General features: G+C 25.4%; 2 protein-coding genes and 1 pseudogene across 2 annotated transcripts; all 3 read left to right on the top strand.

The window, feature by feature from the left end:
- Positions 1 to 1,507: 1,507 nt before the first annotated feature.
- On the top strand, positions 1,508 to 2,976 carry LOC140674709 (uncharacterized). The gene is made up of 4 exons (XM_072908485.1): positions 1,508 to 1,576; positions 1,697 to 1,758; positions 2,094 to 2,581; positions 2,794 to 2,976. Exons 2-4 carry the CDS (start codon positions 1,725 to 1,727, stop codon positions 2,869 to 2,871), a joined length of 600 nt encoding a protein of 199 aa, XP_072764586.1. The 5' UTR covers positions 1,508 to 1,576; positions 1,697 to 1,724; the 3' UTR covers positions 2,872 to 2,976.
- A 1,876-nt stretch (positions 2,977 to 4,852) lies between these two features.
- LOC140674518 (uncharacterized) lies at positions 4,853 to 6,962 on the top strand. Its single transcript, XM_072908107.1, has 5 exons — positions 4,853 to 5,002; positions 5,136 to 5,197; positions 5,529 to 6,034; positions 6,247 to 6,679; positions 6,765 to 6,962. The coding sequence occupies exons 2-5, from the start codon at positions 5,164 to 5,166 to the stop codon at positions 6,887 to 6,889; spliced, it is 1,098 nt and encodes a 365-aa protein (XP_072764208.1). The 5' UTR covers positions 4,853 to 5,002; positions 5,136 to 5,163; the 3' UTR covers positions 6,890 to 6,962.
- A 2,049-nt stretch (positions 6,963 to 9,011) lies between these two features.
- On the top strand, positions 9,012 to 10,316 carry LOC140674745 (uncharacterized; annotated as a pseudogene).
- The last annotated feature ends 3,732 nt before the right edge of the window (positions 10,317 to 14,048 follow it).

Below are 14,048 nucleotides of genomic sequence, written 5' to 3' on the forward strand. Positions count from 1 at the left end.
ATACGACTACTAATAGTGTTTAAAAGGGAAGTGTATCGCTGTAATTTAATTTATCATCTGTTTTAAAGACACGAATCATTTACGATAAGGCTCTCTGTTTTAAATAATTTATCTAGCATCTGTGCGAATATGTGAGCAGCTTTAATATGGATAATTTATACTAGCTATTGTGTATGTTTTTATGTGACTAATCTTATATTGTTTGTTTTATACATACGTTTGTCAACAGATATAAAGAGAAAATTTTATCTCAATAATTTATAAATGTATGAAAAGAGAGAGAGAGAGAGAGAGAGAGAGAATATTTCATTATTCTTTATTAAATATAAATTTATAATTCATGCAAATGTATTCATATTTTGTAAGACAAAATAAGATCTCTTTAAACTATCTATAATTTAACAACAAAATTCAAGATACAATACTATTTTTAACAAAATTTTTGTAAAACAAATTTTTTTTTAAGGTGCTCCCAACTTGTAGAGTTATCTCGCACACATTACATCTAGATTTTAACTTATTCTACGTAGTGTTATATTGTATGAGTGTTAGTGTATATGGTTGCGGATGTGTGCAGAGTACGGAACTCGGGACCAAAGGATCATTAAACCCCAACTATTATGCACATGAACAGTTGCCTGCGATATAAAACAAAATTTAAAAATGTACGCCAAGTACACAAAAAGTATTTGAATCTGTATGATACTAATACAAATTTTTAAAAATTTTGAAATTTGTAAACACATTATTAAAAAAATTAATTATACAAAAACGGAGAGCAATTAGTTAAATATTAACATTAAAACATGTGTAACGCATAAAATTATAAATAAAATTCTGTTTCTTGAATATGTCGTAAATAAATTATAAATTGTCTAAAGAAATCTTTACAGAAATATATTTGACTTACAATAGGTTACAACTTATATAATTTATCGACAACTGATAAGTTCCTGATCTCACTACATTCATATTCTTAGGCGAGTGTGAGCAACTGGCTCTATAAAAGACTCGTATAATAAATGCGAAAAAACATTTTATATATATATATATATATATATATATATATATATATATATACTATAAATAAAATCTCATATTGCTAAAATATATTTTTTTAAAACAGGTGTAGATAAATGTTGATATTAAGTTTTATAAAATTGATGCTGTGCTAAATTATAATTACAGAGCACCGACATGTACGATCGTCGATCACTACAAGTTTACAATATTACAGTATTAAAACATCTATAAGAGAAAGAGAAAAAAGAGAGAGAGAGAGAGAGAGAGAGAGAGAGAGAGAGAGATTTGTAAGAAGAAAAATAAAAACATATATACATAAACTTTGTAAATATGATTGTAATATATGTCTTACACGATTTTATAAAACTATTCAAACATCATCTCTCTCAATGTCAGATATATAAATACGTTAAATTGCCGAATTTTGATTTTAACATTATGTATGTAGAGATTGCGGGAGATACTTGTCTCATTGTAATCTTATGTACATTTCATAATTAGAAATTAGAAAGTTTTATTTGCACTGTGTGGAAAGTTGTTTTCTTTCAAAAAAGTAAGCTTTAAATTTTTAATAAAAAGGCACTGCAAAGTTTACTTGCTTTAGACATATGTAAAATTTAATTTAAGCTAAGTGGAAAATAAATAATATCACTTTTTATATATTTTTTGACAGAAGCAAAAAAATCATATTTCCCATAAACATGAAGAGCGTTAAGGATAATCCAAGCAGTATAGGTTTTTTTCCTTTTATTGTTATAAAGTTATGATTTTAAAATATATGACGTGTTTATCTAAAATTTGTAATAAAAACGATAACATTTATTTTATATACTCAATCAATAATCAAACATTGAAAATTATTTTTAATGCAAATTTTTCTTTTTTTATCGATATCACGAAATTGTATATTCTGGCGAGAATCTTATAATTTTAATAAAAGTTTTCGTCTATTAATAAATGTATTATAATTTTAATAAAAGTTTTCATGTATTAATAAATTGTAACATATATATATATAGCATTGAGTCATTTGAATGAGAAATTTCATTAAAATGTTTTTATTCATTTAGAATTTAATCAGAAGGAAAAAGATAAACTGTTGAAAGAGAACGCTAAGTTGAAAGCGCATGCCTCTCGACTAGAAACCATAATTGAAACATTTAAATCCGTTCAATTGCAAATGTCAAAAATGGCATTGATACACGACAGTGAAATCACAAGATTTTATATACCGAATGTGCAAACGCAATTATGCCATGAACTTCATCAATTCGCGGGATCCCGATGCCGAGAATTCGACCAAAATTTGAGATTGGTTTTTGAAATCAATAGTACCGAACAAGATGTCAAAAAGAACGATCTGTACGCAATAGAGATACTGATAGACGAAAACGGTCGTGGAAAATTAGAAAAGTGGGCGTTGCCTACTCTCAATGTGCAAAAAATATTATCGCAATATCCTATCGATGATTTAAATAATGTAAAGGATTTTTTAAAAAGCTGTAAAGATCACGTTAATAGTTATTTTTGCCGCTTTGAGCAGGTTAAGGAATTGCAGGTAATTGAAAAACAAACTATTAATATAAAGATTAATTATTCTTTCTTACTAATTATTTGATTTTTCTTTTTAAAATTTTTTAATTACATTTTTAAACATTTTATAGCAATATTTTTAATGTTACATTTGTTATGATGATCATAACAATTAGAATAGAAAAACTTTTTTTTATATATTGAGAAATTAAATTAAAAATGTTTTTTAATTCTTAGGACTCACTCTGTGGGATTATAAATATAAAGATATCTAAAACTTCAGATCTTACTGATATTGAATTATATATACCATGAATGAAAGATGTGGAAACTGACGAATTTTATGATCTTTACTATATCTACATTATGATCCTACCGGAGTAAGACCTTGCAAATTATCATCGACTACAGATACGGACGAACAGCTGCCGATTCTAGATAGAGAAATGAACAAGTATTTTGAACCTTTTCTGAAAAAAAATTTGAGCTCGGCATTCTTGGAGATCAGCGAATCACAAACTAAATTTGTGTTTTCAAAATTTATAAAAGACGATGAGAAAAGAAGATATTTCAGAAATTTCCAAAGAGTCAGACGAATTCTTTGAGCAACTTTCAAAAGAGTTTCTTTATCAATGCAATATGGAGTGTCAGACAGAAAGCGAAAGTGAAGTGAAACAAGGTGATGAAGTTATTTTGTATTAAAATGAAACTAAAACTTTGCTTTGTGTTGAAAAAAAATACCTATATAAATATTAATGTTACAGGCAGTACAAGGAAAGATGATTCTTCGGAAAAGGAGGAAGGAATTTAATCGCGTAAACGTAAACGGTTGGTAAAAATAAAGCCACGCGGTACAAAAGAATCGCAATATTTAAGAAAAAAAGAATGATTGAAATATTGCAAATATCGATAATCTATTTTGAATGTGGCAAGTGAAGTATAACTTTCTTTACAACAGAAGAAATTTGAATCATGCAAAAAGGACACTGAATACGTAAATAGTAGATCATTAGTCGCAAAAAAATTTGCTGAAAAAAACGAAAAACATGCAAAGTCCCGAAAAATTATAATGCCGAAATGTCTGTACGTTTTAACTTTTTAAAATATTAAATTATTTTTCAAATAGTTAAATAAATCAAATAATACAAATAGTGAGTCCTCGGTAAATTCACGGAAGATATAAGAGAAAAGCAAAACCTATTACGTGTATTAATTAAACAATAGAGAAAAGATGTCTAATATTTCAAAATTGAAAGCTAAATGAGTTAAAATAATTAATAAGCTTTTTTTTTCATGCAGATCTTTCACGGCAAATCTTTTTCTTTCATGAGATATTATCTATATTATAGGAAGAATAAAAATAGTAATATTAAGAATTGTGTAAAATTATAGAGAATACAAAATCAAGAAATTTTGAAATATTTTTTTCTTTACTAGTATTTTTAATTATAATTTATGTTATAAATATAAATTATTAGCAACATCAATAAAAATATTTTTATCAGTACAATTCCGTATGATTAATTTACCCGCTTTGCTATTTATGTGGATTATTAACACTACTTAAATAATATATTTAAAAAAAATATATATTAAATGTATTAAATATATAAAAACGTTATTTGAGTAGTAAGAAAAAAAATCATAATTTACACTGAATCATAATTTATACTCGTTAAAATGTATAGATATACGATAAATGTTTTGATATATAATATACTCAACTAAACAATGTAAATGTTTATATAGTTAATTTCTCTTGCAAGGCTTCTATTTTTAATTAAAAGAATTAAATAATTTACAAACAACAAATAAATGTGCAATCTATGTGTACCTACATGGACTTGATTTTTTAATTATATCAAATACATAAATTTGAAACCTAACAATTTTTAATATATACATTTGAAACTAGAGTTACTATAAATATATCGAATAAAAATTCAAATTTATTGATAATTTAGCTTATAAATCAAATGCTCTCTAATTACAAAATATCTACATAAACATTTGTTGATGATAAAGTTTATTATATTATAGTAGATAGATAATCTGAGTAAGATTTTTGTAAAAATGAGACAAAAAATAGCATGTAGATAAACCTTGTTAATTCTAACTATAACATATGTATTGTAATTTAAAGAAAAAAGAGAGAGAGAGAGAGAGAGAGAGAGAGAGAAAGAAGGATTTGTAAAAAGAAAAATAGAAAAATATAAATAAATTTTGTAAATATTATTGTAATATATACGTCTTATGATTTTACATCTATTCGAACAACATCTCTCTTAATGTCAAATAAATAAATACGTTATGTTGTTGAATTTTAACATTATGTATATAGAGATTGTGAGAGTTACTTGTCATTGTAATCTTATGTACATTTTGTAATTAGAAATTAGAAAGTTTTATTTGCACTGTGTGGAAAGTTGTTCTTTTTTCAAAAAAGGTAAGTTTTAAATTTTTAATAAAAAGGCACTGCAAAGTTTAATTGTTATAGACATATGTAAAATTTCATTTAAGCAAAGTTAATTTAAGCAAAGAAAAATAAATAATATCACTTTTTATATATTTTTTGACAGAAGCAAAAAAATCATATTTCCCATAAACATGAAGAGAGTTAAGGATAATCCAAGCAGTATAGGTATTTTTCCTTTTATTGTTATAAAGTTATGATTTTAAAATATATGACGTGTTTATCTAAAATTTGTAATAAAAACGATAACATTTATTTTATATACTCAATCAATAATCGAACATTGAAAATTATTTTTAATGCAAATTTTTGGTTTTTTATCGATATCACAAAATTTTATATTCTGACGAGAATCTTATAATTTTAATAAAAGTTTTCGTCTATTTATAAATGTATTATAATTTTAATAAAAGTTTTCATGTATTAATAAATTATAACATATATATAGCATTGAGTCATTTAAATGAGAAATTTCATTAAAATGTTTTTGTTCATTTAGAATCTAATCAGAAGAAAAAAGTTGAAAGAAAACTGATGAAAAAGAATTCTAAGTTGAAAGCGCATGCCTCTCGACTAAAAGCCATAATTGAAGAATTCAAATCCATTCAATTGCAAATGTCAAAAATGGCATTCGTACACAACAACGAAAACACAAAATTTTATATACCGGATATCCAAATGCAATTATGCCATAAACTTCATCAATTTGCGGGATCTCAATGCCAAGAATTTGACAAAAATTTGAGATTCGTTTTTGAAATCAATACCGAACAAAATGTCAAAAAGAACGATCTGTACGCAATAGAGATATTGATAGACGAAAACGGTCGTGGAAAATTAGGAAAATGGGCGTTGCCTTCTATCAATGTGCAAAAAATATTATCACAACATCCTATCGGTGATAAATCATCGATTTTCAAAAATAATATAAAGAGTTTTTTAAAAAGCTGTAAGCATCACGTTGATAGTTTTCTTTGCCGCTTTAAGCAGCTTGACAAATTGCAGGTAATTGAAAAAGAAACTATTAACACAAAAATTAATTATTCTTTGTTAAATACTAATAATTTGATTTTTCTCTTTCAAATATTTAATTTCATTTTTAAACATTTTATAACAATATTTTTAATGTTACATATGTTATGATAATCATAACAATTAGAATAGAAATTTTTTTTTTAATTATTAAGATATTAATTAAATTTTTTTTTAATTCTTAGGACTTACTGTGTGGGATTTTAAATGTAGAGATATCTAAAAATTCAGATCTTACTGAAATTAAATTACACCTACCACGAATAAAAGATATAGATACTGAGATATTATACGATGTTATACTAAATCTGTTTTATGAGCCTACCGGTGTAAGGCCTTGCAAATTACTCTGGAATACAAAGCCTAACGGACAGCTGCCGGGTCTAGTTATAAAATTGAAGGACTATTTTAAACCTTTCCTGAAAAAAGATTTGAGCTCGGCATTTTCGGAGATCAGCCAATCACAAACTATATTTGTGTTTTCAAAAATTATAGCAGACGATAACAAAGATATTTCAGAAATTTCTAAAGAGTCAGACGAATCCTTTGAGCAACTTTCAAAAGAGTTTCTTTATCAATGCAATATGGAGTGTCAGACAGAAAGTGAAGTGAAACAAGGTGATGAAGTTATTTTGTATGAAAATGAAACTAAAACTTTACTTTGTGTTGAAAAAAAATACCTATATAAATATTAATGTTACAGGCAGTACAAGGAAAGATGATTCTTCGGAAAAGGAGGAAGGAATTCAATCGCGTAAACGTAAACGATTAATAAAAATAAAGTCACACGGTACAAAAGGCGATACAAAAAGATCGAAAAATTTATGAAAATAATTGTGATTGAAATTGCGAATATCGATAATCTATTTTGAACGTTGCAAGTGGAGTACAACTTTCTATACAACAGAAGAAATTTGAATCATGCAAGAAGGACACTGAATACGTAAAAATAAGATCATTAGTCGTAAAAAAGTTTGCCGAAAAAAATGAAGGTTATGTAAAGTCCCGAAAAATTATAATGCCGAAATTTGAAATATGTAACATTGTTCCGAAAATTCGTGCAATTTAAGACGTGATACATTTGTTTAAAAAAAATCATAAATTTAAGAAGTGAGTGACAACGTCCCAAAAAGTCATAAGTTAGGCATTTAGGAAGTGAGACCAAATCCTGAATTTTCGATTACATTGTTTGCACTATTTGTACATCTTTTGAAAAAATCATAAAATGACACAAAATTAAACTTTATTAATAGTAGAATACAAAGATTATAATTTTATTTTATATTGATATTTTTAATTATAATTAGATTACATTTTTAATTATAATTTTTATATATGAAGCTTTATAATTAAAAATTATTATTGTATTATTATATAAAATAATATTGGTATATAATAAATAATTTAATTATACATTAAAATTTTAAATAATGTTATAATATTATTTATTATATAATAAATTTATTACATAAATTTAAATTAATTTTTTAATCTTATATATATACATATTAGTATACATATACACTTATATGTATACTAATAAATTTTATAATTTTGTAATTTATAAATAATAATAGTATTACATAAGTAATAAATTATAATTTCTATAAATTATAATTTTATAATTTATTTATTTATAATTTATAATTTATTATAGTTTGTTGGTACAGTTTAATTCTTTAGGATGATATCTTATTTTCCAAATTGCTAAAAAAATCAAATAATACAAATAGTAGTAATGGATAAATTCACGGAAGATATAAAAGAAAAGAAAACTTATTACATGTATTAATTAAACAAAGACGAAAAAGAAGTCTAATATTTCAAAATTGAATAATAAATGAGTTAAAATGAGTAATAAGCCTCTTCTTTTCGTGCAGATCACATGATAAATCTTTCTCTTTTATGAGATATTATAAAATCAAAAAATTTTGAAATATTTTTTTTCTTTAATAGTATTTTTAATTATATATTATTATAAATTATTGACAATATCAATAAAAATAATTTTATTAATACAATTCTGTCTGATTAATTTACCTGTTTTGCTGTATATGGGTTATTAATACTATTTAAATAATATATTTCAAAAGAATGATATATTAAATATATTATATATATAAAAACGTTATTTGAGTGGTAAGAATAAAAATCACAATTTATACTGATCGTTAAAAAGTATTGATATATAATAAATGTTTTTACATATTCAACTTAACAATGTAAATGTTTATATAGTGAATTTCTTCTGCATGTCTTATATTTTTAATTAAAAGAATTAAATAATTTCCAAATAATAAATAAATGTGAAATCTATGTGTATCTATATAAACTTAATTTTTTCAATTATATCAATTACATAAATGTGAAACATAATAATTTTTGATTTATACATTTGAAAGTAGAGTTCCTAAAAATATATCGAATAACAATTAATTTATTGATATTTTGCTTATAAATCAAATGCTGCTGAATTACAAATTCATTTACACGAAAAAAAGTCGATCTTTTAGTTTTTGATATTATAGATAGATTATCTGAAAAATTTGTAAAAATAAGAAAAATATAAACATGTAAATAAACCTTGTCAATTGTAATATGTATTACGAATTCATATCTATTTGCACATCGCCTTTCTCGCATGTCAAATATATAAGTACGTGTCAAATTTTTATTTTAACATCGTTGTGAGAAAACATCGATAAATATTAAAAAACAGTCATATTATAATCTTAGTTTTATATACATAAATAGAAACTATAAACTTATATTTGCACTTTCAAAATTTGGTTTATTTTTGAAATAAATAAGGTTTTAAATTTTAAATAAAAGCAACTAAATTGCAAAAGATTACTTATTTTAGACACATGTAAAATTTAATTTAAACCAAATAGAAAAATAGGTATAATATCTTACTTTCTTATATATTTTATATCTTTGTTAAATGGCAATGACAAAAGTAATTACATATTCGTTGGACAAGGAGAAGAATAATAAAAATTCCGTTAGTACATATATTTATATCTAAACATATAATTAAAATCAATTTTTAATGTAAATTTCTTATTGTTGTCGATATTATTTGATTTTGCATTATAATGAAAATTTCATAATTTCAATGAAAATTTTCATATATAAATGAAGCGTAATATAATCAATGGTGTTGATACCAATAAGATAGATTATCAAAATGTTTTTAATTATTTAGAATTGTCTAATCGGGAGGAAAGAAATAAACTGTTGAACGAGATTGCTACACTGAAAGCGCATATTTTTCGGCTAGAAACCGTGATTAAAACAATTCCATATTTGCAATTTGGAAAAATGACTTTGATGCACGACAGTGAAACAACAAGCTTTAATATACCGGACGTGCCAACGGAATTATGCCATGAACTTTTCCGATTCGCGGGATCGCGATGCCGATATTTCGACCGAAATTCAAGATTCGTTTTTAAAATCAATAGCATCAAAAACTTCACGAAGAACAATCCGTATGCAATAGAGATACTGACGATAGAGATAGACGACAGCGGTTGTGGAAAAATAGGAAAGTGGATGTTGCCTATGTCCATCAATGTGCAAAAAATATTATCACAGTATCCTATGGATAATTTAAATAATGTACGGCACTTTTTTAGAAGCTGCAAGCATTATGTTGATAGTTATCTCTGCCGCTTAAAACAGTTTGAAGAATTGCAGGTAATTAAAAAAGAATATTACAGAGATCAATTATTCTACTTGTTAAATACTCATTACTTGAATTTTTTAATAAGATTTTAAAAGATATTGAAGATATTAAAGATATATAAAAAATTGCATAACAATATTTAAAATATTATATTTTTTATGATGATCATATCAGAATAGAAATGTTTCATTCTGTGCTTAGTTATGGGAAGTTAATTAAAAAATCTTTTTTTACTCCTCAGAATTTACTTTCAGGAATTACAAATATTCACATATTTCACACTTTCGGCATTTAATTGAAATAATATTATTAGGAATGAAAGATACTGGCGAACTTTATAACGTGATATTATATCTGTACTATGAGTCTACCGCAGCAAGACCTTACAAATTGTCCTTGGATACGGATATGGACGAAAAACCGTCGCCGATTTTAGTTAAAAAATTAAACAAACATTTTAAGCAATTCTTAAAAACAAATTCGAGCTCGGCATTTCTGCAGATCAGCGAATCGCAAACTACATTTGTCTGGCAAAAAGTTATGGCAATCAATAAAGACATATAGATATCCCTCTTTACATCTCTAACGACAAAAGGACGAAAGTCGTGCTTTTAAACATGCAGATAAATAACGATAATCCTATTAATGAAGATATTTCTCTTTTTTCTTCTTAATTATTAAATGTAAATTTATCATAAAGAAATGTAATTTGTATGTTTAATATAAATTTCTTATGTGTTATTCATTATGTTATGTTTATATAACATTACTAGCCGAACAAAATCTAAAATTTGTACTTAATTATGACAACAATTAATAAATTTATGAACAAATATTCAATTAAAGTAATCTACATTATGTGAATTGCGTCATTTTTTAAGAAATTTTATATTTTATAGCATTTTTGTTTATTTAGAGATATTTAATCATGGGAAAACAGATACTTCGTTGATCAATAGTGCTTTGTCGAAAACATATGCCTCTCTATTAAAAAACCTGATTCCAGAACATATTCAATTACAATTAGCAAGAGATTCATCGAGATTATTGCACAATGTCGAAGCTGCAATAAGTCGCGGTATTAGAATTCTGCGAGTGAATTTGTGGCACGATTTTTACAAACTCACAACAATATGATGCTTGAAAGTGAAATTGCGAGAAAAATCGGTAAGTTTTGTCTTTGAATTGTGTAGCAATGAAAGCGTCACGGATAGTTATATGGTGGAGATACTGATAAATGATGACGGTCGTGGATTATAGAGACAGAATAAATTGCCTCCAACCGTTTTCACGGAGGATATATTATCACACTATCTCATCAATAAGACGAGAAATGTAAAAAACTTTTTGAATTGTTGCAAATACTACGTCGACGTGCACATTTGCAGTATAAAACGATAGAAAGATTTAAAGGTGATTGACAAAAAACTATTAGCTTGAGAATATTTTCTTAAATTATTTTTTACAATGTATACACACAATACAAGTGCACATATTTAAGAAATACCGTAAATAATAAATAATATATTAAAATATTTACTTTTTTGGAAATACGAAATAATATTGTAAATTAAGATACGATATTTAAATTTTAAATTTTATATTTGTTATGCTAAAGTTATTTTTGTGCTTTGTTTATTTATTGATAAATCATTAAAAAAAGGTTTTATTTTTCAGAGTTTGCTTGTAAATATCGCAGAAACTTCATCGGAGAATAGCTTTGATTATACCTTTATTAACATATTAATACCAAATATAAAAGACACAGCCAATGGACAAGTTTATAACGTTATGCTCATTGGCAGATCATGAGGGGGAGGGGGAGAGTTTCGGAATAACTCCCCCCTCGAAAAGAAAAATATCAATTTTTATAAGGAATTATCAATCTCTGAAAATAAAGCATATTAACGTGGGTTAGATCGGCACCGCGGGGTACAATGGTGCAGAGTCGATATCTTTTTACAGAGATGCTACCGTGTCATGTAATATGTTTCAATTATTGTTATTAGGTGTCTCTTTCTGCGTGCTGTTATCAGTGGTCGCAATATTTTTAGTTGAAAATTGTTATAAATTATTTAATGCACTTACTGTGCTCTCTGCGACTGAGTTGTAATTCTTCGATATATTTACATAAAGGTAAACAATGATTCGATATATTTACATAAAGATAAACAATGATAAAATTCTACTTTTTATTATCGTAAATACATTTATGTTTTAAAATGATCTTTTCTTATTAATTTCGTACTGTGTCTATGTAAATATTGATTAATTATAATTTTTCATATGTTCAAAAGTAAATAAATACGTTTTGAGGCTTAATGAAATATTAGCCCACGAAATGTTGTACTTTTTATTTTTATACTAGAGGAAAAAAGAGAGTATACATAGATGCTGTCTTTCAAAAATTTAAAATATTTTTCCATGTTTTAAAGAGAAAAATATTGATTATAACAAAAGAATTGTTTTTATTTATTAATTTATAGTTATTATTTAAAAATACAAATCTATATTCTTATGTTCTATATATCATATTATAATATACATCTTTTAAGAAGTTTTAGATATAAATGTTAATGAAATAAACAAGTTTTATCAAAATCTAGGCTTTTACTAAATCAATAATCTCGTTTATTTAAACTATTATTTTATAAGAAACTTGTGTTTTTTATAGTGGATATTTCAAAGAATATTTTTAGTAAAAAAAAGATTGATTTATTTTTTTTTAATATGTTGAAAACTTGCTCAATGCTTACGTTAGCCGTTCTACCCTACGTTCCCCTATCAAATAATTTTGTGAATTTGGCGCATCATGTGTATGTGAGTGCGTGCGTGCGTGTGTGTGCGCATGCGTGCATGCGTGTGTGTGTATGTGTTGTGTGTTAAAAAGGAATGTTTACACTAAATTTTAAAAGTGTGTATTTTAGCCTTGTTTTCGGAACACGCGCACACGCACGTACACACGCATGTACACACACACGATGCGCAAAATCCGATCAGCAACCTCCTCGTGGTGTGCATCGGGTAATGCTGGCGGTAACAGGTAAAAATGTATAGATCACTTTGATACTTCATAAGTTCGCGAAATTGTATCGATCTCATTTTTTTTTAATTTGCAAGGAAAAGCTCAAATTTTACAATGATTATTATGATATTTGTGAAAAATTTTCCAAGACAAAACACGTCCTTACTTTTGAGAAGAAAGCGGGAGGGGGGGCAAAAAAAATTCGAAATCTGACAAATACTTCTTAAAGTAAAGACTTTAAGCTTAAAAATAAAAAAAAACTTTTAGATAAGACAATTTTTCGCGGAGTTATGATTATTAGAAGTTGTGTGAAATTTCAATAAAAATTTTTGTCGCACTAATTTTGTTGCTCACAATCAGTGTATTTTAAACTGCACGAAAGTAAAAACGCGCGATACTTTGAGAGCATTCCCGATTTCGAAACGATCAAAAACCCCATTTCATCACGCAAAAAATAATTTTATATAACTTTATATATTTTAATAAATTTTATTATTTTGTACCCTATAAATAATAATAATATATGAATAATAATTTTATTATTTTATAATTTATAAATATGTTATCTTAATTTTCAATTTTAATTTATAATGTTTTAATTAAGCAAAATTTAGCTTTATTAATATAACAGTAAAAAAGTTAGTTTGTCGGTAATTTAATTTTTCGAACCCCTATCTTACTTTTCTGCAAAACGAATTAAATAAAACAAATCTTAAGTACTCGGTGCATTTACGCAACAAAAAAAAAAAGAAGAAAGAAAATCTATTACATGTATTTATACAAAAGAGAAAAAATTCTAATATTTCAAAATTGAAAGGTAACCGAGTTAAAATAAGTAGTAGCTCCTTTTTTTCGTGAAGATCACACGACAAATCTATCTCAGTCATGAAATATCATCTATATTAGCGGAAGAATAAAGATAGTATTATAAAGAATTGTAAAAATTTATAAAAAATATAAAATAAAAAATATTTTAATATTCTTTTACTTAATTAATATTTTCAGTTTTAAATTTATGGCATAATTATAAATTATTGTAAATATCAATAAAAATACCAGATTTAGAGACTTCACCCCGTTATTTTTTTCGCTTACGGTTCTTTAGGGAGTCTAGAAGGGGTATAGAATTCTCAAAAATGAGAATCTATTTCTTGGTAAATACACCAAGTAAAATATGTGCTCTCTGCAAGTTTTGTATTTTCGCGGAAAAAATTAATTCCTAAAAAATTTATTAACATCTGCGTATGGTTCTTATTCGCCAGGTTGATACT

Source organism: Anoplolepis gracilipes, chromosome 16 (genome assembly GCF_047496725.1).
Source record: "Anoplolepis gracilipes chromosome 16, ASM4749672v1, whole genome shotgun sequence".
In the NCBI taxonomy this organism is placed as follows: domain Eukaryota; kingdom Metazoa; phylum Arthropoda; class Insecta; order Hymenoptera; family Formicidae; genus Anoplolepis; species Anoplolepis gracilipes.

Bases quoted from the DNA above. Each gene is read 5' to 3' on its own strand.
- LOC140674518 (XM_072908107.1), top strand. From the start codon at position 5,164: ATGAAGAGAGTTAAGGATAATCCAAGCAGTATAG. The intron at 5,198-5,528 runs GTATTTTTCCTT...TTGTTCATTTAG, and splicing joins GGATAATCCAAGCAGTATAG to AATCTAATCAGAAGAAAAAA. The intron at 6,035-6,246 runs GTAATTGAAAAA...TTTAATTCTTAG, and splicing joins AGCAGCTTGACAAATTGCAG to GACTTACTGTGTGGGATTTT.
- LOC140674709 (XM_072908485.1), top strand. From the start codon at position 1,725: ATGAAGAGCGTTAAGGATAATCCAAGCAGTATAG. The intron at 1,759-2,093 runs GTTTTTTTCCTT...TTATTCATTTAG, and splicing joins GGATAATCCAAGCAGTATAG to AATTTAATCAGAAGGAAAAA. The intron at 2,582-2,793 runs GTAATTGAAAAA...TTTAATTCTTAG, and splicing joins AGCAGGTTAAGGAATTGCAG to GACTCACTCTGTGGGATTAT.